Genomic DNA, 23,725 nt, shown 5'->3' with positions numbered 1-23,725 from the left:
TGTAAAATACTGTGTCAGTGCTATAAAAATAATGCATATTTACATTTGTATAAAAGAACAACTCTGAGCCGCAATTTTTGGTTCAAGGCCCTTTTTAAAGTTAAGATTTGTCCAGGGCACCTTAACTTATAACTAAGGTCACAGGTATATGAATACATTGCTCTATCACATCACAAGTGCTTGCCACAAATAACACCCTAGAAAGCATAAAACTTGTCCTGTAGGGGTATCTAGAAAAGACAAAGGCATTGCCCCAAATCTCACACAATAAGACCTACAAACCGGGCACCAAGCCTCTGCTCTGTCTGCCCTCACTCACAAGAGTCTCTTGTACCTTGCTATAAAAGGAAACAAAGTTGTTTGTAAATTGCTAGAAAAAAAAATCTCACCAACAATTCTCTGTCCATCTTCAGTTCTTAAGCGGACAATTTGCATTTTTACATTTGTACCACTGACAGACGCTAGAACTCCTTCCACCTTAGTCCATACACTTAGAACAGAGCCACACAATACATAGTACGTCCGGCAGCGCAGTCCAATTTCACAGACCAGGCCCAAGCTTGCTTTTTTGCAGTTCCCCCGCCTGGAGAAAAGTGCACACATGTTAGCTTTACACCAGGAGTGCCCATACTTTACTAATGTCAGATCTACTTTTAGGATCTACATCCATAAAAGCATTGTTAGCATTCTGTTCCATGGAAAGTATTACTTAAATACAGATTACAGAGAAAATGTATATTGCTATATTTAACAAACAACTATTTCTCATGTAACCTTAATGTAATAAATATCTGAATGAAAATCATGAAATAAGAGGGTGATTTAGACAAGCTGTTTGTTGACAGTGTCTTGAGATCTACTGATCACCAGCTAAAGGTCTACTGGTAGATCCTGATCTACCTTTTGGGCAACCCTGTTTAATACAAAAGAAAGATAAATGATTTTTACTTACATATAATAGTAGTGTTTGTCTTTTTGTAAGTAAATAATAAAGGATAGAGTAAGAAGTGACTAATTGATGTATTTTTACACAAATAATGCTTATCCTTTCCCCTTACACTTGCAGAACCCTATTCTGTGGGCACCATTCTGCTATCAGTTAATGCAGCAGTGCATCTGAAGGAGATGCATGAAGGAGAACTAAACAAATATGGATACAAATGCCATATTTTATATACTGAGCTCAATGCATCAAGCAACTGTAATTTTTTTATTGTTGTACTATTGGTGTGTAGGCAGCCATCTTGGTTAATTTTGCCTGATCCTGTGCATTCAGAAAGAGCAAGAACTTCAGGTGGAGTGGGACTTGGACTTTTACTATTGAGTGTTGTTCTTATATCTACCAGGGAGCTGCTATCTGGTTACCTTCCCATTGTTCTGCTGCTGGGCTTCTGTGGGGGGGAAGAGGAGGGTGATATCACTCCAACTTGCATTGCAGTAATACAGTGATATGACTGGGGGCAGCTGGGAAACTGACAATATGTCTTACCCCATGTCAGATTTCCAAATCAAATATTAAAAAAATCTGTTTGCAATTTTGAAACAGATTTCAGTGCAGAATTCTGATGAAGCAGCACTAATGCATTTTGAAAAAAAAAAAATGTTTTCCCGTGACAGTATCCATTTAAAGGATAAACAAACCCTTAATAAATTTTCACAAATGCTTAGCATGCTCTGGGCAGCTGCTGAAAAGCTAAGTTTGATGCTAACTGTGCTGGTTGTTAAACTGACATGCAATGAGAATCTGAATGATTAACTTTGTATCATGACATTAATATTCTTTCTACACAGTATAATGTGAGTTGTAACTGACAGCAGCACAGAGCATGTGCTGAGAATCAGTATTAATGAATATGGGGAGCTACAGTGGTATCTTTGGAGCAGTAACTTAACTACAGGGCATGGGGCCAGCACGCCTGAAGGGGTTTGGGCCCTGGTGCAATTAGACCCCCTGAGCCCCCAGTAGTTCCACCACTGCTTCGGAGGCACCAATCTTTACAGCTAAAGGGCTGTGGTTACCTTGGGCTAGTAAGAGGTGCCACTGCAATTAGAGTGCCGCTGGAGCTAACCCAATTAACAAAAAACAAAACTATTGCAGATGAAAATACAAAAATATAATCAAATGTGGTGACAATTATTCTAAAAAGATTCTGCTTAGTTTTGCATAATTGATATTTTTACATACTTTTATAAGTAATGAACACAATTCAGTTAAAATAAAATGTACTTACCAATAAGCATGAGTACAGATATCTGCAGATGATACGTACTGCTCTTTCCAATGAGACTGGGCATCTTCAGAGCTTACCTTAAGAGAATAAATTGCCAATAATATTTTTATAATCAAATGTACATGTGTACATGTTGGTGTCCTGCTTACTGTAACTCTATACATCAGGAAATATTACCTTTTTGTACTTCTTTTTTAAATCTGATAAAGTCTCCAATTTCTGTTGTTTCCCCGTATTCGGTCTGTACACCAGGAACAGCTTCTTTTTTGGATTAATTTCCTTTACCAATATGCCAGTTTTCTTGTTGTTCCTTATCTGTAGGAAGAAATTATGGATGTAAAATAATCATTACCATAGCTTTAACCATTTGTTGACCCCAAGAATAAAGTAAAAAAAACCAAAAACCACTGTTTTAGTTACAGAACACTCTTGTACAAGTATGTATATACACGTGTGTGTGTGTGTGTGTGTATGTACACGTGTGTGTGTGTGTGTATGTATGTACACGTGTGTGTGTGTGTATGTACACGTGTGTGTGTGTGTGTGTGTGTACACGTGTGTGTGTGTGTGTGTGTGTGTGTGTGTACACGTGTGTGTGTATGTACACGTGTGTGTATGTACACGTGTGTGTGTGTGTATGTACACGTGTGTGTATGTATGTACACGTGTGTGTATGTATGTACACGTGTGTGTGTATGTATGTATGTACACGTGTGTGTGTGTGTGTGTGTATGTACACGTGTGTGTGTGTGTATGTACACGTGTGTGTATGTGTGTGTATGTACGCGTGTGTGCGTGCGTGCGTGCGTGCGTGCGTGCGTGTCTATATATATCATTGACAGCTGGATTCTTATGTTTCCAACCTGGAGAGATAAATAAAATCCATCATCTGGTCCAGTCTGTTCAGCCCAGATTTTAGCTGCGTCTTCCCAAGACATTCCTCTTTCAACACTTATCTGAAATTATACATAAAAGAAAAATGTAGCTGAAGTGCCTAGATTTTGTTTAGGTTAATCCTAGTACAGTGCAAGTTGGCAGAAACACAAAAATAGTAAATATTAATTTAAATATTAATCTAACTCATATAGAAAATTAATATAATCTTACTGCTCCTTTGAGCATTTTTTGCAGTTTGTGGTTTCTGAGATATAAGCAGTTCTAGACGGCTACCAGAAAACATATCGAAGATATGCTGGTGCTCTATAAATACATGTTAATAATAATAATGATAATAATAATAAATACCCTATAAAAGTAAGTATAATCATTATATATACATACTGTATACAACTCCACATGGCCAGAAGTAGAATAACCAGGGGTCAAAAACTTTTTAGTGTCAGTCTTCCTCACTTTCTCATCTCCAGAGCCAAGATCTAGTGATGCAAAAAATGGTTTCAGGAACATATTGAGTGCAGTCATATAAAATGCACACCATATTTGAACAGAAATACCAAAAACAATTAAACAGTTTTATATGCACTTAAAAATAATGTGCTGTTACCTGGCAATGGTAAAAAATGTGTCTCAGAAAAACTACTAGCTTATAATAAATAAGCTGCTGCACCCGTAGAGGCATATGTTTAAAAGCTCTGTAGAATACAATGGGTTTATTTCTTACACAAGAAGATAAACAGTGGGCAAATGACAAACTTTGAAAATGAAACCACTCTTACATAGTTTCACTTTTTAATGGTGGAATGTTATTCAAGGAAACAGAATGTTAGAAATGTAATGGTGTAATTATAAAAAGTTATCACCCCCAGACATTTAATAAAATAATTGTAATTTGTATTAATCTTATCTGTATTAAAGGGGTTGTTCACCTTCCAAACACCTTTTTCAGTTCAGTTGTTTTCAGACTGTTCACCTTAAAGGGCACCAATCATATCTAAAATCATTTACTAAGTAAATACACGTAGGGGCACATTACTTAGGGTCGAATATCGAGGGTTAATTAACCCTTGATATTCGACCGTCGAAGTAAAATCCTTCGACTTCGAATATCGAACGATTGAATCCTTCGAATCGAACGATTCAAAGTATTTTAATCCATCGATCAAACGATTTTCGATCAGAAAATTGTTAGGAAGCCTATGGGGACCTTCCCCATAGGCTAACATTGCACCTCGGTAGGTTTTAGGTGGCAAAGTAGGGGGTCGAATTTTTTTTTTTTTTTAAGAGACAGTACTTCGACTATGGAATGGTAGAATAGTCGAACGATTTTTAGTTTGAATCGTTTGATTCGAAGGTCGAAGTAGCCAAAAAAATCATTTGAAATTTGAAGTTTTTTTTAATTCTATTCATTCACTCGAGCTAAGAAAATGTGCCCCTAAGTGAAAGTTCAAGTCCGATTTTTTAAAGAGAATTGTTTGTATAATGTAAATCATCAGCTCACTATACCTTCTGCAAGATTTCCCCTATCTGCACTGCAGTTCTTGCCATGGCAGGCATCTTGGATTTCACTGGCTCCTCCTACCAATATCTTCAGAGCTCTGAAATCTCGCACATGCTCAGTTGAAATTCCTTGGTTGCTTAGCAACCATTCTAAGCTACTTTTAAATCAGCCAAACCTCTGTGTTAGCTGCTGTTCAGTAGTGCTGCCACCTGCTGGAAGTTATTGTGTGCCCTTCATTTGCATAAAAACCACCAGCAGGGGACAAGATAGGGAGATCTCGTGATACTTCTAGTGGAGGAGTTTACTAAAACAAGGCATTCTGGGTAGAATACTCAAGGCAGTGCTACAATCTGAGCATGCTCCTGAAATTTGCATGTTATAGTCACTCTTATAGTCACTGTATGTACTCCCTCAGAAAATCTGACAAAGTAAGTGATTTTTTAAAACCGGCAGTTTTTTTTAAAAAAAAATATATTTTTGATTAAACATGTTTAGGTTGTACTGGTCAGATTGTTAATATGTATTTGTTTTTGGCTGTGATAGGTGCCCTTTAAACAGACTTTTTTTCAATTGCTTTCTATCTTTTAACTTTTTTTATTGTTTTCCCAAAATTTAAGTTTAAATTTTAATGTTTCACTCTGGCAGCTCAGTGATCCAGGAGCAGATTCTGAACTGTTATAATTTGCTACATTTAGTTAATACAATTAGTTGATACATTTCTCAGCAACATCTGTGGAATATTAGCAACTATTATATCAATTCTAATAGTTTAATGAAACTCAGGGATTCTGCTCAGCAGGGACAAAGATAACAAATGTATCAACTAAATGTATCAATTTAATCAATTTAGAACAATAAGAGTCGGCGACCCCCCTCCCAGAGCTGCTTTAGAAGGTAAAACATGAGACTATACACTATCTATCTATATCTATATATAGATATATAAATAAACCCTTTAAAATAACAAGAAATACTAAAAGCTTTTTTGTTTTACCTAAAATACCCATGTCATATCTTCCATTCTTTTTGGCATTCTGTATAACAGCATTGAGTGTATCAGAGAAATACTGGAAGAGTGAGTTTTGTTGATGCACTTCCATGCCCAAGATGCGGTTAAGGAATTTTCCTATATTGTTGTAATCTATAAAAGGGAGAAAAAGTCCAGTTATATTGCCATTCATATAGCTTCCACTACAAAAAGTTCAGCTTATTTTATAGCATAGGTATGTCATGTTCTTGTTTTCATTGCATATTAAAAAAAATAAATAACTAATTCTTGTTCTAAATGGAGTTGCTGATTTCTAGGGAAACAAAATAACTTACCTTTTTCAAGAGTCAGAATTCCTGATCTGTCTTCAACGTTAATAAGGCCAACTCCAATCAATCCTTGCCGCACATCTAAAGCAGTAGGAGATGAGATGTAAATTGTTTTTGTGCCATATTTTTTGTGGCGGGTCAATTCTTGACTACCGTATATACTCGCGTATAAGCCGAGTTTTTCAGCTTCCAAAATGGCGGCGCCCATGGCCGCCACGTGGGTAGAGGCGCCGGCGCCGCTACCCACGTGGCGGCCATGGGCGCCGCCATTTTGGGAGCGACGCCGGCAGGGAAGGACGCGCCGCCCGGAGCTCCTGGACCTGCTCCGGGCGGCGATCGTGACAGTCAGTCACAGAGTCCTGACCATATTCAGGCATGGAGGTAGCAGGACCAGGGCCCTTTTGTATAAAGTGTTGTGTTATTTCCCAGCACCCACTGCTAGCCCTGTATTCTATATGGATTATCTTCTCCCTACAGGAACCAGCATGGCAGCACCAACTGCTAAACAGGGGCTTATTTATAATAATGGGATTATTGGACCCCCTTCCCCCATCCAGGCCATATTCTCCTAGAAGAGTTTGTGACCAAAATAAGCAGAGGAATTTCAAAGCTCTTGCTGCGGACTGTAAACATTTACATGTGTCCTGCACACTGTTGGGGCCGCAGAAGGAGCCTCGTATGTAGTTGCTGCATCTCTCCATCTCTCTGCCCCTGGTTGAGTTATAAGTTATTTTACTGTGACTGGTGTGCTTACAATTTTTTTTTTTTAAACTGTGGGCAGGCCTACCTTTCATTGTTATTCAGTGGGTGCAGGTACAGATTGATTTTCAATCAGCTCCTAGGCTTATACACGAGTCAATAAATTTTTCCAGTTTTCTTAGGTAAATTAGGTACCTCGGCTTATACACGGGTCGGCTTATACACGAGTATATACGGTAATTATATTATATATCTATCTGTAAAACTATACACATAACTATATAAAACTACAACAAAATTATAAAAAAAAAATACACACATATCTATATATCTTGATATATTTAACTAGAGTGAGCAAGTTATCTCACCTTTGCTCTACATGAGCACAATAGGACTTGTGTTGAAAATATGTTCTGTCTCTTTAAAAAAATATTTTTTTTTTTTTTTGCTCAATCCTACTAAGATTTTTACCCCTATGTGAACTGAATGTTGTGACACATCAAAAAAAGTTCTAAAAGGGAAACTATACCCCTGAAAATCACATTGGCAGTAAATTGCCAATTTAAGTACTCTGGGTACATACAATTAATTGTGCTCACACGCAAATAAAGGGTACACATACATACGGTTTTATACTATATCAGTATTAAAATCTGTTGGTTAAGTATTCATTCTAAAAGTCATAGTTTTCATTTGAACTGTCAGACAACGCGCACGCACGCACGCCCTCTACAATTTACCTTTAAAGAAGTCACCCGGAAAATCAGGTGGGGGAGACACCAGTGGGGAATCGAAGCTTACAATGGATTTCATAACAATTTCCAATGCATTTCTACCATACTGTGGGGAAAAAAATAAACATGTAAACATTTATATAAACTTAAATGCATAATAATGCGACTTATGTACAGAAGCACAAACAATGTGTACACGTTTCATTTCAATTACATTTATTTTTGCTAAATTACTACCAATTTATTTTTTTTTCAATTCTTACGATTTGCTTTGGGAAGCATCTGACAAAGCCAAAGATACAGTAGTTGCCAAACCCGCTGCACAACTCCATAGTTACAGAAGCAGTTAAGAAGGGGTGACTAATAAAAAAAAAAAAAGGGACAGGGGGGTTAGCCCATCAGCATCTATAGCTTCTCTGAAATGAAGGGGACCACAGAGAGCAGAAAAGGGAGTGGCTAGTAGCGGAGGTAAAAAAAAAAAAGACTCAAATAATTCCTAAAATATTAATAGTAAGAATACACTGCTTAACAGACAAGTCAATTTACTTTTGTCTCACATCAAGAAAATCGCTATAATAATAATATTTAAAACATTACCTTGTTATCAAAGTTAAATCTGCTCAAATCCCTTGATTCTGTTGCTCTCCTGTCTCCATGTGTTAATGCCCCCTAAAAGAAACAAAGTCATTTAGAAAACATACTAGAGGTTAAGACCTAGAACAACAGAGAAAGGCTTTACAGCGGCTGTATTACTGCAATTTGTATGTACATAAAAATATAATTTATTTTATCAGTTTCTCACATTTAAATTGATTTTCAACGAGCCCAGTATAAATTTGTTTCAATTTAGGCAAAACAAGCAGATGACTGTTAATATTGCTAGATAAAAATTTCTAATGTCATTTTAAAGTTCATTGGGAATTTATTTTCAATAAAAAAGACAGAGGTAGGACTATATATATATATATATAATAAAGTTATAAAACACTGGCAACTGCTGTGTCACTTCTTACAGTCAGCGGCCCAAAGTCTGTGATAACGGTATAATATTATATATAAGTTTGTGTGATAAACTGGAATGAGAAGTCACTAATTCTGAAAGAGAAAGTACTGGAGTAATGTCCAGAAAGAGGAAGTACTGGAGTAATGTCAATGTAGAAGGAAGGTTAGAATGAGAACATTGACAGTGTAAAATAAAGTGGATGCAAAAATAAATCTCAAGTGTAGAAGATAAAAATGTTACTTAAAAAAGTTAAATATTTGTCATTGGAGGACAATACCGTTACAGAAAAGGCGTAAACCTGGCAATTTATTATGGAAAATATACTTACCAAGCTTTCTAATCTTTTTGCAACAATGGAAGCAAATCTTTGTTCTCCAGCTAGTTCAGAAATTAGGAAGACATATTCAGGGGCTGTAACCTGATTGGATCTGTGAGTTCTTCCTATAAAGAATAGAGAACTGATAGTAATATATATATATCTATATCTCTATATATCTATACACACACATACACACATACACACATATATATATATATATATAAGTTCAGAAAGTACCTGCACTTTAACCCTCTCAGTTCGTAGTGGGTGCCCGGTCAAATGGTATTATGCAGCTTTTCAAGATGGACCAGCACTCCAGTTTGTTCAATCAAACGTGAATATTTATTTGAATAGTCACTCTCGTGTCCAACGTTTCGGCCCACATCTGGGCCTTTATCAAGGATAAAGGCCTTGATAAAGGCCCAGATGTGGGCCGAAACGTTGGACACGAGAGTGACTATTCAAATAAATATTCACGTTTGATTGAACAAACTGGAGTGCTGGTCCATCTTGAAAAGCTATATATATACATATATATATATATATATATATATATATATACACATATACATACATATACATATATATATACATATACATATATACATATACACATATACACATATATATATATATATATATATATATATATATATATATATATATATATATATATATATATATATATATATATATACATATACACACACACACATATATACACACACACACATTACACAACATAAAATGATGTTTAAAGGGAATTTCAACCCCAAAATTATTTTTTTGCCTACAAAATTCTAAGCAACTTTGCAATATCCATTCATTACTCTTTACAATTGGTTTTACTTTAGAGTCATATGAAAAAGTTTGGGAACCCCTCAGCCTGCATAATAATTTACTCCACTTTCAACAAAAAAGATAACAGTGGTATGTCTTTCATTTCACAGGAACATCTGAGTACTGGGGTGCTTTCTGAAAAAAGATTTTAAGTGAAGCAGTATTCAGTTGTATGAAATTAAATTAAATGTGAAAAACTGGTTGTGCAAAAATGTGGGTACCCTTGTTCAGTACCATGGTTTAGGGGAAGACTACAAAAAGCTCTCAGAGGTTTAAACTGTTGGTTTCAACTGTAAGGAATGTAATCAGGAAATGGAAGGCCACAGGCACAGTTGCTGTAAAACCCAGGTCTGGCAGGCCAAGAAAAATACAGGAGCAGCAAATGCGGAGGATTGTGAGAATGGTTACAGACAACCCAAAGATGACCTCCAAAGACCTGCAAGAACATCTTGCTGCAGAGAATTCTGTATCTGTACATCGTTCTACAATTAAGCGCAATTTGCACAAAGAACATCTGTATGGCAGGGTGATGAGAAAGAAGCCCTCAGGCCACAAACAGATTCACTTGCATGCAAAAGCTCATTAAGACAAGCCACATAACAAAAAGCACTTTGCATGGTGGAAGAAGAACACTTCATTCCAAGAAAACACCTGCTACCTATTGTCAAGTTTGGTGGAGGTTCCATCATGCTGTGAGGCTAGTTCAGGGACTGGGGCTCTTGTTAAAGTCGAGGGTCGGGTGAATTCAACCCAATATCAACAAATTCTTCAGGATAATGTTCAAGCATCAGAAACAACGTTTAAGTTACGCAGGGGTTAGATATGCCAACAAGACAATGACCCTTAATACACTTCGAAATCTACAAAGGCATTTATGCAGAGGGAGAAGTACAATATTCTGGAATGATCGTAACAGTCCCCCTACTTGAATATCATGGAAAATCTATGGGATGATTTGAAGCAGGCTGTCCATGCTCGGCAGCCATCAAATTAAACTGAACTGGAGAGATTTTGTATGGACGAATGGTCAAAAATACCGCCATCCAGAATCCAGATACTCATCAAAGGCTATAGGAGGCGTCTAGATGCTGTTACATTTGCAAAAGGAGACTCAACTACATAGTTAAATCGGGTTTAAAAAAAGACAAAGTCCATGAAGTTCAACCCCACCATACTTTCATATAAATTATATATATATACCCATATCTATACTAACTATAGAGTTTAGTATCACAATAGCCTTTGATATTCTGTCTGTCCAAAAATCATCCAAGCCATTCTTAAAGGCATTAACTGAATCAGCCATCACAACATCACCCGGCAGTGCATTCCACAACCTCACCATAAAGAACCACCTACGTTGCCTCCCAGTTTAGCATTCCGGGGAGAAACATTGCTGATATTGCTGGTACGTACTGTTCGGCACACATCATAGTTAAATCGGGTTGAAAAACACAAAGTCCATCAAGTTCAACCCCTCCAAAGGAAAACCAAGCATCCATACACACATCCTACCTACTTTCACATACATTCAAAATACCCATACCTATACGGACTATAGTTTAGTATCACAATAGCCTTTGATGATATGTCTGTCCAAAAAATCATCCAAGCCATTCTTAAAGGCATTAACTGAATCAGCCATCACAACATCACCCGGCAGTGCATTCCACAACCTCACTGTCCTGAAGAACCCACTACGTTGCTTCAAATGAAAGTTCTTTTCTTCTAGTCTAAAGGGCTGGCCTCTGGTACGGTGATCCACTTTATGGCTAAAAAGGTCCCCTGCTATTTGTCTATAATGTCCTCTAATGTCCTTGTAAAGTGTAATCATGTCCCCTCGCAAGCACCTTTTTTCCAGAGAAAACAACCCCAACCCCTATCCATTGATGTATATTAATGTAATATGTCTGTTGGGGTGCCCAGATTTATGCCCCTGTCTAATTTTGTCATGATGCTAATTGCATATTTTCTGTTAATCCAATAAACTTTATGTCACTGCTGAAATACTACTGCTTCCATAAGGCATGTTATATATAAAAAGGAAGTTGCTACTTTGAAAGATCAGCCAATGATAAACAAAACTCCAAAGAATTAAAAGGGTTTCCCAAACTTTTTCATATGACTGTATTTGTATATTTAATTATACTGAAATCAGTGTTTGTCTGCACCTTTTGTCTGTATCTAAATCTAAATATGTATTAGCTCACCAAACTGCTGAATGGCTCTGTCTGCACTCCAAGGTAACTCCAAAGTCATGTGAACCCTTCGCCTTTGATTTTTTGCTCGACGGTCAGCTTGCAATGAAATTCCTGAACTTGCTGCTTCAGAGATAATTGCTATGTTCTACAATACATTGTACTGTTAATCACACAAGAGAAGAAAAATGTACACTAAATTGGGTTTACAGAATATGATGCAGGGCACATACCTTTTCACCATCCATAAATCTTTGCTTTTCAGTAATATTTAATATTTCTACTGGCACATCAAGTTCCGACCGCGACTCATAAGATATGCTTCCATCATCATTGCTTACAACTCTGCCCTTTCGTCCAGTCATCTTTATGTAAAGAGCAAGTTACACTAATCAAAATAACATTGGCAGTTGTAGGATAACAGGTAAAAAATGCACACTGTCAGGATGTGGCCTGGTATAACATACAACAAATGACATTTATTTAGCCAGCATGAAAATACACAAAGTAAAATTAACTTATTCAGTATATAACCAAAAAAACAATTACAAATAACAATCTTGACCAACCCAACCAATAACATTCTCTTGAAACCAATAAGAAACTTTGTAAATTAGGGGTGGTTCACCTTTAAGTTAAATTTAGTATGTTATGGAATGACCAATTCTAAGCAATTTTTGAATTTGACTTCATAATTAATTTTTTTTAGTTTCTGAATTATTTCTCTTTCCAGCTTTCAAATGGAAGTCAGTGACCCCATATAAAAATACTCTGTAAAGCAATACATTTATTGTTATTGCTACTTTTTATTACTTTCTATTTAGACCCTCTCATGTTCATCCTAAAAGTTAACTCAAAGGTGAAAAATCCTTTTAACAAGACATACAACATTTATTGAGAATCTATCCTGCAGAAGAGACCATAAAGATATGGTTACCTACCTCTGCTACATTATCTGGACCTCCCAGTTCATCAATGAGCTCATCTAACGTGTTTGGAGGAAGAGCTTCAGACAAATTTTCTAGCTTGTCCAGCAGTTCCTTCTTCATTTGCTGTGCCCTCTCCACAGAATCTTGACTGGTCACACAGCTATTACTTACATTAGTATTATTTAATGGAGCTGAGGACACAAGAATGTAATTATGTTTTAATAACTGGACCGCCTGATGAGCACAAAACTGATGTTTTGGCATTTTGTTGGTCTCACCTGGAATGCTTGTAGTGGTAGTAGTACTGGTAGCTGCAGCTTTAACAACAGAAGAGAAGCTTGGACGTTTAGATCCAAGCCCAGAAGCTAATAAGGCACTTTGAATAGAATCTGGATCAATGCTTTTCTTTTTCTTCTTTTTGGGTTTGTTTTTCTTATGATCCTTTCTAATTAGCCATGGATCTTATTAAAATAAAAAAAAATAAAAAACTGAAATGACTAACATTTATCAACATATTTTTGTATGATATTTGCTGAACCATAGTGTCCCCCTCAACAAGTCTGCTCTGGAAATAACAACAAGAAGAGTTCTTGGGGCACTTATGCCACTTTTAACATAAAAGGGAGGACATGCACATGTACTGAAAATACAGTCCATGGTATACTTTATTGAGGGAGTATTACAAACACAGACATCCAACTTTTTCCAGAAGATGAACATGGTGACCAAAACAGCTTGTATGCCAATGGCTTACAGATTCCATGAAACGCCTACATATAAGGCTAGAACTACATATGCGCTTTTACCTGCGACAGCATCTGTTTCGACGCGCTGAGATGAATGCAGGCGTCATGTCGGATGTGCCGAACACGACTGTTGGATGAAGATGCAACATGCAGCGTTCGCATCAGACAGTCATGTCCCCCTTCTGAACACTTGGTACTACCCTATCTATGATTTGAAAAGATCATAAATAGGGTAGTACCAAGTGTTCGAAAGGGGGACACAGAGGCGTCTCTCCTAAGAAAAGAAGCCTTTTGGATTTACAAGCTGTGTACTGTTACACCCAAAGGTCTTAATAGAGAATGGGAACTGAATTGTTTTGTTGACTAAGATTCACATGTATTTATATCCTAATAACATACTATTTTCTCCCAAGACTACTATATAATTTTGTTTGATCAGTTCTTTATTCAATAATGGTTGCAATTTATCTTTAACATACTTGAATTAATTAATTATTACATTGCTTATATAGCATTTAGGTGTATATTTATGGAATAATATCATTTGTTGCAATTGAATTTTATTATACATGAATTCATTATATATGGATTGATGTATTCATTATTATATTGCTCATATTTAAGTTTGTATTTGCTGCACTCTCTTCATATCATCTCACCATACTAATATGTCATTATTAATTGATATTATTAAATTGATGTACATATAAGTTGACTCATAGCCAATGCATTTACTGTGACATTTTAACTGGGTGTATATCTTTTTCTTATTGGTGGGGGTATATAAGCGTGTTGTCTGTAGGGGGCACCCAGGCTTCTGATGAAGTGACATATTAGTCACGAAACGCGTTAAGCTTGTTGTCTCCCTGCTCGCTTTCTGTATTTTAAATGGATCAAGCTGTATTTGTTTTACCAAGTTTGGTTTCACCGTGGATCGAGTTCCAGTGCTACAATCCCTACTGCCATGCATTGATGTTGATTGTATGTGCTTGTGTAGTTCTACCTTAAAGGATATGTAAACCTTTAAAATAAGTGAATGTAAAATTGATGAGAGTGCTATTCTAAGCACTTTTGTAATTTACATTCATAATTTATTTTCTTTTTCTTCCAAGATATTAAGGGATACATGTACAGTTAATATGAATGCATTTTGTTACAACAGAGCCACCTGCTGGTCATTTTCTGACCAGTCTGACCACCAAGTAGTCAAGGAAGTTGTCAGGAAAAAGAAAGAGGCTGCTCTGATGTTCTTCTGCTTAGGAAAACAATTAGAAACCTTTCTCAAATCTTTCCTAAGCGGAAGAACATCAGAGCAGCCTCTGTCTTTCTCCTGACAACTTCCTTGACTACTTGGTGGTCAGATTGGTCAGAAACTGACCAGCAGGTGGCGCTGTTGGAACAAAATTCATTCATATTAACAGCACATGCATCCCTTAATATTTTGGAAGAAAAAGAAAATAAATAATGAATGTAAATGACAAAAGTGCTTAGATTAGCCCCCTCATCAGTTTTACATTCACTTATTTTAAAGGTTTACTTATCCTTTAAGACTAGTTAGCAGTAGGCTGTCAAAGACATTCATTTATATTCTGCAAGATACATGAAGGCAATACATTAAAGGACCAATAACAACAAAAATCTTACATCACAATCCACTTAATCATCACCTCAACTTTTTACCCAGAATTACACTAACAAAAGGTTTTTTTAAGATCCTATTTTCCTTATCGTGTTTGCTTCTGCTCTGAAATATAAGCCATCTGTGCACTGGTTATGAAACGTCTAAGCAGTGTCTGGAGTGCAAATTTATGTTGTTTTCCTCTAGTCTATCCTGTAGTTCCTGAGGACTGACTTCAAAGCCGTCTAGACTGCTGACTTCCAAGCAGCATGCAGAGGTATGCATGCCAAAATACCCTTTTTAGACATTAGAAAAGAGCTAGGAATCATTTTGTAAGTGCATTATTAGACAACATTTTGTAAGTGTATCTCTAGGTGAAGCAACTAAAAATTTGAAAAGGATTAAATTGTACCAAAAGCAATAATTTAGAGTTGGATTCTGCATTAAAGGGGTTTGTATAAAGGCTTAGGAAGTATTTAGTGATGAAAGTGAATTGCTTGGACACCCGCCCCCACAGGAAAGAAACTTACCATCTTCTTCATCCTCACTTGACTCATCTCTAAATGGATTAAAATCATCATCATCTCCAGAGCTGACCGATTTAAAGCTTTCACTTTCACTCTCTCCATCCTTTTCAGAGGTGTCTGACTCACTGTCCATCTCATCTGAGCTACTGCCTGCAAGGCCACCTGATTTTCGAGGTTTCTTGGCTTCCTTTAAGAATTCTTCCCCTACAACGCAGTTTGTCAGTGGGCTTATGCTGAACATATTTTTGCATATTTTTATATTAAATCTTGAGTTTTTAATTCTTGAACTAAACAGGACTACCAGGGAAAATGAAGCTATTCCAGTCTCACCTTTCCTCTTCTTTACTTTGCTGTCTTTGCTTGGGCTATCTCTAGGCGAATTATTATTGCTTTGTGCAGATAGGTCTATTCCTAGTAAGCTAAAAAGTTTCTTTCGATCAGGAGCAGGAAAATGCTTCTCAATCAGGGATTGCAGAACTCCTCTGTAGTAAAAAAAAATGCAAAGAGACATTGAAAAACCATAAATGATAAAAACATCAATAAAAGATTTCATACAGGTAAGACAGTCATCATTCAAAATGCTTGATGAGGGATTTATTGGCATCAACATAGGTTTATGATAGCTTACTTACCATGAGGTACAAGGAATTAGCTTACTATTAGAGAGAAAATGGAAATCTTTAATTCTTTAAAAGTACTTTATGGAATAAAGTACAGGTATGGGATCCATTATCCGGAAACCCATTATGCAGAAAGCTCTGAATTACAGAAACACCATCTCCCATAAACTCCATTTTATCCAAACAATCAAAAATTTTAAAAATGATTTCTTTTTTTTCTGTAATAATAAAACCGTACCTTGTACTTGATCCCAACCAAGGGAAATTAATCCTTATTGGAAGCAAAACCAGCCTGCTCTTGGCACCCAGATTTTGTGTGCGTTTGTCTCTCAGGAACAAATAACGTACCCACAACCCCATACTTTACATGAATACTAAGTTTGACCTACACAAGCTTTGATTTCAAATTCCCTTTAAACCTCTGCAAACTCACCTTGCTGTAGAGACAAAATCATTCAGTTCCCCACCTCCTTCCTCCAAAGCTTCCAATGTTCTTGCCTCTCCAGTGGATTGCAAGCCAATGACAACACACTAGGTAGAAACATGTACAGCATGAAACGTATACTGGAAATTCATACTAGTGGACTATATTTTGCAAATTATTTGCTAAATGTGAATCCAAAAAGACGGGGAGCTTACTAGAAAAGTGATTTGGGATCCTGCACAAATGGTATAGTGAGTGTAAATTGAGGGTAGGCCAAGATGTTCCAGTTTGTAAATGGAAACATACTTATATATTTACAAAAGGTAAATGCCCTACAGTACAGTATGAACTAACCAGAAAGCCTACGTGCAAGTCTGTTCTGTTACATATTGCTGCTACATAAGTTCCAACTTAAAACCCTGTGCAAGTTATAGTTTGACATGGTCTTTGCACTTGCTCTATAAGGCAAAGTCTCTCCTTCCTTGAACATTAAAGGAAAACTATACCCCCCAAACAATGTAGCTCATATGTAAAATCCAGCTTCGTGTAAATAAACCATTTTCATAATAATATACTTTTCTAGTAGTATGTGCCATTGGGTAATCATAAATAGAAAATTGCCATTTTAAAAAATAAGGGCCACCCACTGGGATCGTAGGATTCACTGTACTCACAAATATACCAACAAACCATACATGTTAGGTCACGAGCCAATTAACAGACAGAGTTGTGTCTTTTGCTTCCACACTTCTTCCTGTTACAGTTAAGAGTTGAAGTATTTCTGGTCAGGTGATCTCTGAGGCAGCACAGAGACCATCACGAAATGGTGGCTCAAGGCAAGAGATGTAAAAGGGCAATATTTACTTAAATATATATTCCAGTTTGGTAAGATTCTTTAATATGCCACTTAATATGATATGAACTATCTGTTGCTTAAATGTTCATTTTCGAGGGTATAGTTTTCCTTTAATACTAGAGGTATGGGACCGGTTATCCAGAATGCTTGGGACCTAGGGTTTTCCGGGTAACAGATCTTTCCAGAATTTGGATCTTTATACCTAAAAAGTCTACTAGAAAAATCATGTGAATATTAAATAAACCCAATACACTGTTTCCAATAAGGATTAATTATGTTTTAGTTTGGATAATGTACATGGTTCTGTTTTATTATTACAGAGAAAATTTGATTATAATGGAGTCTATGGGAGACGGCCTTTCAATAATTCCGAGCTTTCTGGATAACAGGTTTCAGAATAACAGGTCCTATACTTATACTAGTTTTAACTATAACCCTGATTTCAATCAACCTTGAATCCAAACAAATAACAGAAGATATATATTTTTCATACTTTATGTGTAAAATGCTTCATAATCGATATGCAAAACTTACCTTGCCATTTTTTATTTCTTCCCTTGCGAGCTGAACAACTCTCCGGACTTTGGATGCTATACAGAGATATTTAAAAAATCGCTGATGGGCAGACCAAAACTGCCCCCACATGGACTTCTTCATTCGCTGCTCTGCATCTATGAGATCAGCAGCCTGCTGGAACCGCTCTCTGGCTAACACCCACTGGTTGAGCAGAGTACAAAAAAATAGAATAGTATTCATCAAATTAAGGAAGAAAAGGCAGTATGCTAAAGCTTAAAGTAACACCAAAAATTAAAAAGCTTTTTAAAGCAATTAAAATATAATGTACTGTTGCCCTGCATTGGTAAAAGTTATGTTTGTTTTAGAAAGACTACAATAGTTTATAAGATTAGGCTGCTTTGCAGTCATGGGGGCAGCCATTTAATCTGAAAAAGGAGAAAAGGCACAGGTTACTTAGAGATAAATTATGTAAATGAATATAATGGTATGCTGCAGATTATCGGTTATCTGCTATGTAAACTCAGCCTTGAATAGCTGTCCTCATGGCTACACAACAGCTTGTTTATATAAACTATAATAGTGTTTCTGAATGAAACACACCAGTTTCACCAGTGCAAGGACAAAGTACATTATATTTTAATTACTTTTAATCCTCTAATTTTTTTGGTGCTACTGGTCTTTTAACACATTAAACATTTAAAGGGGTGGTTCACCTTTAAGGTAACTTTAATTATGTTATAGAACAGATAATAAGCAACTTTTCAATTGGTTTTCATTATTTATTTTTTATAGTTTTATAGTTATTTGCCTTTTTCTTCAGATTCTTTGCAGCTTTCAAATGACGCTGGCCCCTTTTAAAAAAATAAATGCTCTGTAAGGCTGCAAATGTACTGTTATTATTACTTTTATTAACTTCCTCAGGAAGTGTTTTTGGTTGGTTTGAGTTAATTGTATCATGTAAAATTAAGAAGTGGGAAAGTCCATGTAATATAAATAAAAGGACACATTATGAAATGGTTGTTGTACCTTGTGCTTATCTGTTTAAGTACATATTTTTATTTCTCTTGAACTTATTTTTGGCTTCTGCAGCCCAAGGCAACCACAGCCCTTTAAGCAGTAAAGATCTGTGCCTCTAAAGAGGACTTCAATAGCCCCCATCCTCTTTTCTGCTGATTAACTGCACATGCAGGGGCGATCCTGGCCCCTCTGCTGCCTGAGGCAGCAGCAGTTGCTGCTGCCCCCCCCCTCCCCCAGAAATTCGCTCTTAAAGTACCAGGAGCAGCTTTTTTGCTGCCCCTGGTACCTAGTGGGGCGCTGCCGCCTGAGGCGAAAGCCTCAACTTGCCTCATTGGCGAAGCACCCCTGTGCACATGCTATGTGCTGCAGTCAGTTATTGAGTTTAGGGACCTTAGGGAACTCAAAGTATACAGTACACAGATAATAAAAGTCACAATATAAGGCTGGAAAAAGGCACAGGTTACATAGCACATAACAGATAAACCGCCATTGTATTAGACAGCACTTATCTGTTATGTGCTGTATATCCTGTGCCTTTTCTCCTTATTACAGCCCCATTGCTACACAGTAGCTTGTTTATATAAACTATAGTAGTCTTTCTGAAGCAAACACACCAGTTTTACCAGTGCAAAGCAACAGTACATTAAGCCGAGTTTTTCAGCCCCCAAAATATGCTGAAAAACTCAACCTCGGCTTATACTCGGGTCAAGCGCAAAAACAGTCGCCGGCGTCTAACAATAGTCGCCGGCGCCTAAGAATAGTAGCAGGCTTCTAAGAATAGTCGTAGGCTTCCAAGAATAGTCGTAGGCTTCCAAGAATAGTCGTAGGCTTCCAAGAATAGTCGTAGGCTTCCAAGAATAGTCGTAGGCTTCCAAGAATAGTCGTAGGCTTCCAAGAATAGTCGTAGGCTTCTAAGAATAGTCGCAGGCTTCCAAGAATAATCGCTGGCGTCCAAGAATAGTCTCCAAGAATATTCGCCGGCATCCAAAAACGAGGCGCTGGCACCTCCAATGGGAGCAGAAACCCTCAATTTTTTGATTGAAACTTACCAGAAGCTGCTGCATTTCTCACCCTAGGCTTATACTCGAGTCAATAATCTTTACCACTTTTTGGAGGTAAAATTAGGTACCTCGGCTTATACTCGGGACAGCTTATACTCGAGTATATACGGTATATTTTAATTACTTTGATACACTTTCAGCTTTTGGTATTACTGGTCCTTTAATACAGATAATTACTACATAGCGGAACAGAAACCAGTGCAACTAGTGTTATAATGTAATATATAATATTTAATATAGAACATATATTTAATATAAGCATCAGCTTATGAGGCAACCCTCATTTTCTGCTTGATAATTTGCAACAACCCCTAAGCTTAGTTCTCAACAGCTGCTCAGAGTCCACTGAGCATGTGAGTGCCACTGACATTTCCAAGATGGTGACCCCCTGTGACAAGTTTGAAGTCCTGGATCATTGTTGCTATTGAGAAGCTGAAATTTAAGGCTGGTGCAGTAAGTCCAGTATATAATATGCCATTTTTAGCCATATTCATTTTTAGGGTTTAGTTCTCCTTTACTAAAATACTTTTTTTTTTTATACAGAGGTTTTGTTCTTTTTTTTATGCTAGCATTTACAAAATTAAATAAGTAAAAACCCATATTTACCAGTTTGACAGACTTATTGTACATTTTTACATAATTGTGGCTGAGGGAAACTTCTTCGATCTTAAAGGTAACTCCAGTGAAGCTCAGTTGTCTTGCAATATACATTCCCCTTAGTTTCATATCCATTGCAACTATCTCCATTGCACCCACACCTCTGTTACAAAAACAAAATTACACATTTGTTAATGAATAACTTTTGAAGTTTTCTAGCAACTAGAAGGTTCAAACTTAAAATAAAATCACAGAACAGTAGCAAATATGGCAGACAAACTCAAACCCCTGAAGAAATCTATATGACTTACATTGGGCAAGACCCTGAGTTGCAGAGAAAGAACAGAAGGAAATATTTTACTAAATAGCATATATCTAGCATATGTCTGTATAGCCAGAAACGCCTATCTGCTCCCTTAGAACGACACACTACATTCAACTGTAACCTCCAAAATGATTTCTAGGATATACCAGACTCTCTTACATTCAGTCCCCTAGCAATTTGACCTTATGAAAGGACAGATGGCTCCAGGCGATACCAGATATGACCCAGGAAGACTGGTAGGAAGCAGCAGAGAACTGTTATAGCTTCATAATCTCCATATAGGGGTAGTATACATTCAATATATTATTTTGTACTGAAAAAGTCTATTCTATCAGACTTTAAAATGGGGAGAAAAATCTGATGATTCCTGCCCCCACTACAGACTGACAAATGCAGTCTTCCTCCGCATGATCTGGTCCCAACCACCTCTAGCCAACTTCTTGCAGAATGTTTATGGTTATTCTGGCGAATATTCTAAGTTTCCCTAATAAAGTGTCCCTAAAAATTTGCCTTCTGGGTATTCTGCATAGCATCCCTACCAATTACGCTTACAACTGCTGCCTGCTTTTCTATGCCCAAAAAGACACTGTGTAGCACTGGCGTAACCCTTACCAAATATCCATTCCTAATAAAGTTAATAAATATCCCTTCCTAATAAGTCAATAAAGAAATACTCTCATTAAGCTTACTTCAAAGGCCAAGTGCATCCAAACTATATTTGAATGCATCTGGACCCGATGGCTGGATCTAGCATTGTAAAAATTACGTAACACCTCCCTTCTATAGATATTTTGGTACCTGCTCTAAGTATTGTCCCTGTGAAATCTGTCAAATGATGTCCTGTACAAGAAACCGCTGTTTACCTTGTTAACTTTGTATTTTTTATGTATCAAAATATAAAGAAATCCTGATCTTCTGCTGCTATCTTCTTCAGGTTTTTGGTCCTAAAGTATAAAGAGACTATAACCATTGTTTGACTGGGCTGTTCAGTTGGTTTCAGAAAGTTCACAATTACTTAAAATTTCCTATTTGTGACAATTTTTGTAATATTGAAATGTAACGGAAATGTAACATAAAATTAAGTGGAAAATGTATTCTACCCTGATCCAATAACAGTTTTATCCTGGACAAAGCTTATTATTTTTGGTGTTTTTATAAAAATACAATGCTAAAACTCTGCTTCTAGCCTTCTTAAATAAGGTGACAGGGTGACATTCTATTTACAAGATCAAACATGCAGCACTCCAAATCTTCTTCTAGCCCGACATCCTGCAAAACTGAAGTAAATTTTTACTGCTGTATAGAGGATTTTATAGCTGCCTTGTAGTTCTCTGTCTTCTTCTAAAATCCTTTAGTGTTTGTTCCGGATGGGGGACTTGTGGGCAGTGTTCCTTATTTCCCTGTGATTAATTTCTGCAAGAACTGCTAGCAGTAAAGAGCACACTGACTTTATGGGGTCTTCTGTGGTCCCTCAATTTACAGTTCACTAGTGTGCTGCCTTTACTACTCATGGCAATAAACCAATTTGAGGAATAATACCCATCTGTACAGCTGTAATATCCGGTTTTGCAGGAGCCCAGCTAGGAGGAGACATGTAGCCGCATTTTGGATTCTGCAGAGTGAATATTGCCCTGTCAGCTTATTGGAGAAGACCATTGTATTTTTAATAAAGCATTAAAAATAATGCCTTTAATAATCTTTGTCCAGGATAGAACTGTTCTTGGAGTTTTTAAATGGATTTTTCATTGAAAAAAGTTTAGTGTTACAGTTCCTTTAAAAATTCATTTTTTTCACCTTTGTATGTCTTTCTAAAGCAGCAGAACACAAATAGTAATGAGGGAAACTTTTTGGCAAGTTTTGCAGCGAAAATGATACCCATAGACATCAATGTGTGAAAAAAATTGTTGCGCATCAACTAAACAGGTCAGATTCGGCCATCACTAATCACCAACCATGTAAAATGTAATTTGATACATTAGGTTGATTAATTTCTTATCATTGGCAGAGTCCCAAAGTTTCATTAAAATCAACTACTGTATCAATTATGAAAGTTGCCAACATTCCACAGGAACTGCTGGGAAAGGTAGCAAATAATGTAGCAAAGTGTGACAGTTAATCTGCACCTGGATTGTGGAGATGCTACACTGAAACAGGAACAGTAAGACTGAGGGCAAACTGGCCGCTATCTCCACTGCTCTCAGCCTGCAATCCCACTTTTTTTTTCTTCTTTGCAGGTTGAAAGAAGCAGATCCCGCTCCCTTACACACCTCATTAAAACTGCACTGACAAATAAGGTTTCCACACTCCGTGTGCCTTCAGCTTTAAAATTTAAACTTCAATTTAGGAAAGATAGTCAAAAATTAAAAATGGAAAGCAATGGGGGGTGGTTTCTGAAAACACAACTGAAAAAAAAAAACACCATATGGAAGGGGAACAACTCTTTTAAAGAGGGGCCCTATAATTTGCTGCAAGTTATATTATTTCAAAAGTCCAAGAAGGAGATCTATTTCTAATGATTTGCTTTTACCCATTGCCATGAAATGATAAACTTTGTAATAATGAAAAAATAAAATAGACCCGGCACAAATGCATTCTTACCTTCTTTCAACGGCTTGGATAAAATCATTGAATTCTCTGAAAGGAGTGCCTTCACCCCAAATCCCAAGTCGACTCATATAGGCCATATTTCTGGGTTCAGAGGCACCTAAAAAGAAAATGCTTTTAGCATGCATAGCTGACATGGGAACACA

The 23,725-nt window shown here is 36.8% G+C and overlaps 1 protein-coding gene across 7 annotated transcripts in view; it reads right to left on the bottom strand.

The window, feature by feature from the left end:
• Nucleotides 1-23,725, bottom strand: part of sbno1.S (strawberry notch homolog 1 S homeolog) — a 48,917-nt gene that overhangs the window by 2,168 nt on the left and 23,024 nt on the right. For all 7 annotated transcript variants that reach the window (XM_018242506.2, XM_018242501.2, XM_018242518.2 and 4 more), the window contains 20 exons: nucleotides 23,574-23,679; nucleotides 20,660-20,813; nucleotides 17,994-18,176; nucleotides 16,613-16,710; nucleotides 15,890-16,041; nucleotides 15,563-15,763; nucleotides 12,947-13,129; nucleotides 12,681-12,859; nucleotides 11,973-12,104; nucleotides 11,752-11,887; nucleotides 8,711-8,823; nucleotides 7,977-8,048; nucleotides 7,386-7,485; nucleotides 5,953-6,027; nucleotides 5,624-5,770; nucleotides 3,513-3,607; nucleotides 3,095-3,187; nucleotides 2,409-2,546; nucleotides 2,232-2,308; nucleotides 390-583 (listed from right to left, as the gene is read on the bottom strand). In XM_018242506.2, the coding sequence (XP_018097995.1) occupies nucleotides 390-583; nucleotides 2,232-2,308; nucleotides 2,409-2,546; nucleotides 3,095-3,187; nucleotides 3,513-3,607; nucleotides 5,624-5,770; nucleotides 5,953-6,027; nucleotides 7,386-7,485; nucleotides 7,977-8,048; nucleotides 8,711-8,823; nucleotides 11,752-11,887; nucleotides 11,973-12,104; nucleotides 12,681-12,859; nucleotides 12,947-13,129; nucleotides 15,563-15,763; nucleotides 15,890-16,041; nucleotides 16,613-16,710; nucleotides 17,994-18,176; nucleotides 20,660-20,813; nucleotides 23,574-23,679 (2,628 nt within the window). The remainder of the gene's footprint in view (nucleotides 1-389; nucleotides 584-2,231; nucleotides 2,309-2,408; nucleotides 2,547-3,094; nucleotides 3,188-3,512; nucleotides 3,608-5,623; nucleotides 5,771-5,952; nucleotides 6,028-7,385; nucleotides 7,486-7,976; nucleotides 8,049-8,710; nucleotides 8,824-11,751; nucleotides 11,888-11,972; nucleotides 12,105-12,680; nucleotides 12,860-12,946; nucleotides 13,130-15,562; nucleotides 15,764-15,889; nucleotides 16,042-16,612; nucleotides 16,711-17,993; nucleotides 18,177-20,659; nucleotides 20,814-23,573; nucleotides 23,680-23,725) is intronic.

Source organism: Xenopus laevis, chromosome 1S (genome assembly GCF_017654675.1).
Source record: "Xenopus laevis strain J_2021 chromosome 1S, Xenopus_laevis_v10.1, whole genome shotgun sequence".
NCBI classification, from domain to species: domain Eukaryota; kingdom Metazoa; phylum Chordata; class Amphibia; order Anura; family Pipidae; genus Xenopus; species Xenopus laevis.
Note: the sequence above shows the minus strand (reverse complement) of the source record. Positions and strands in the feature narration are given on the sequence as shown.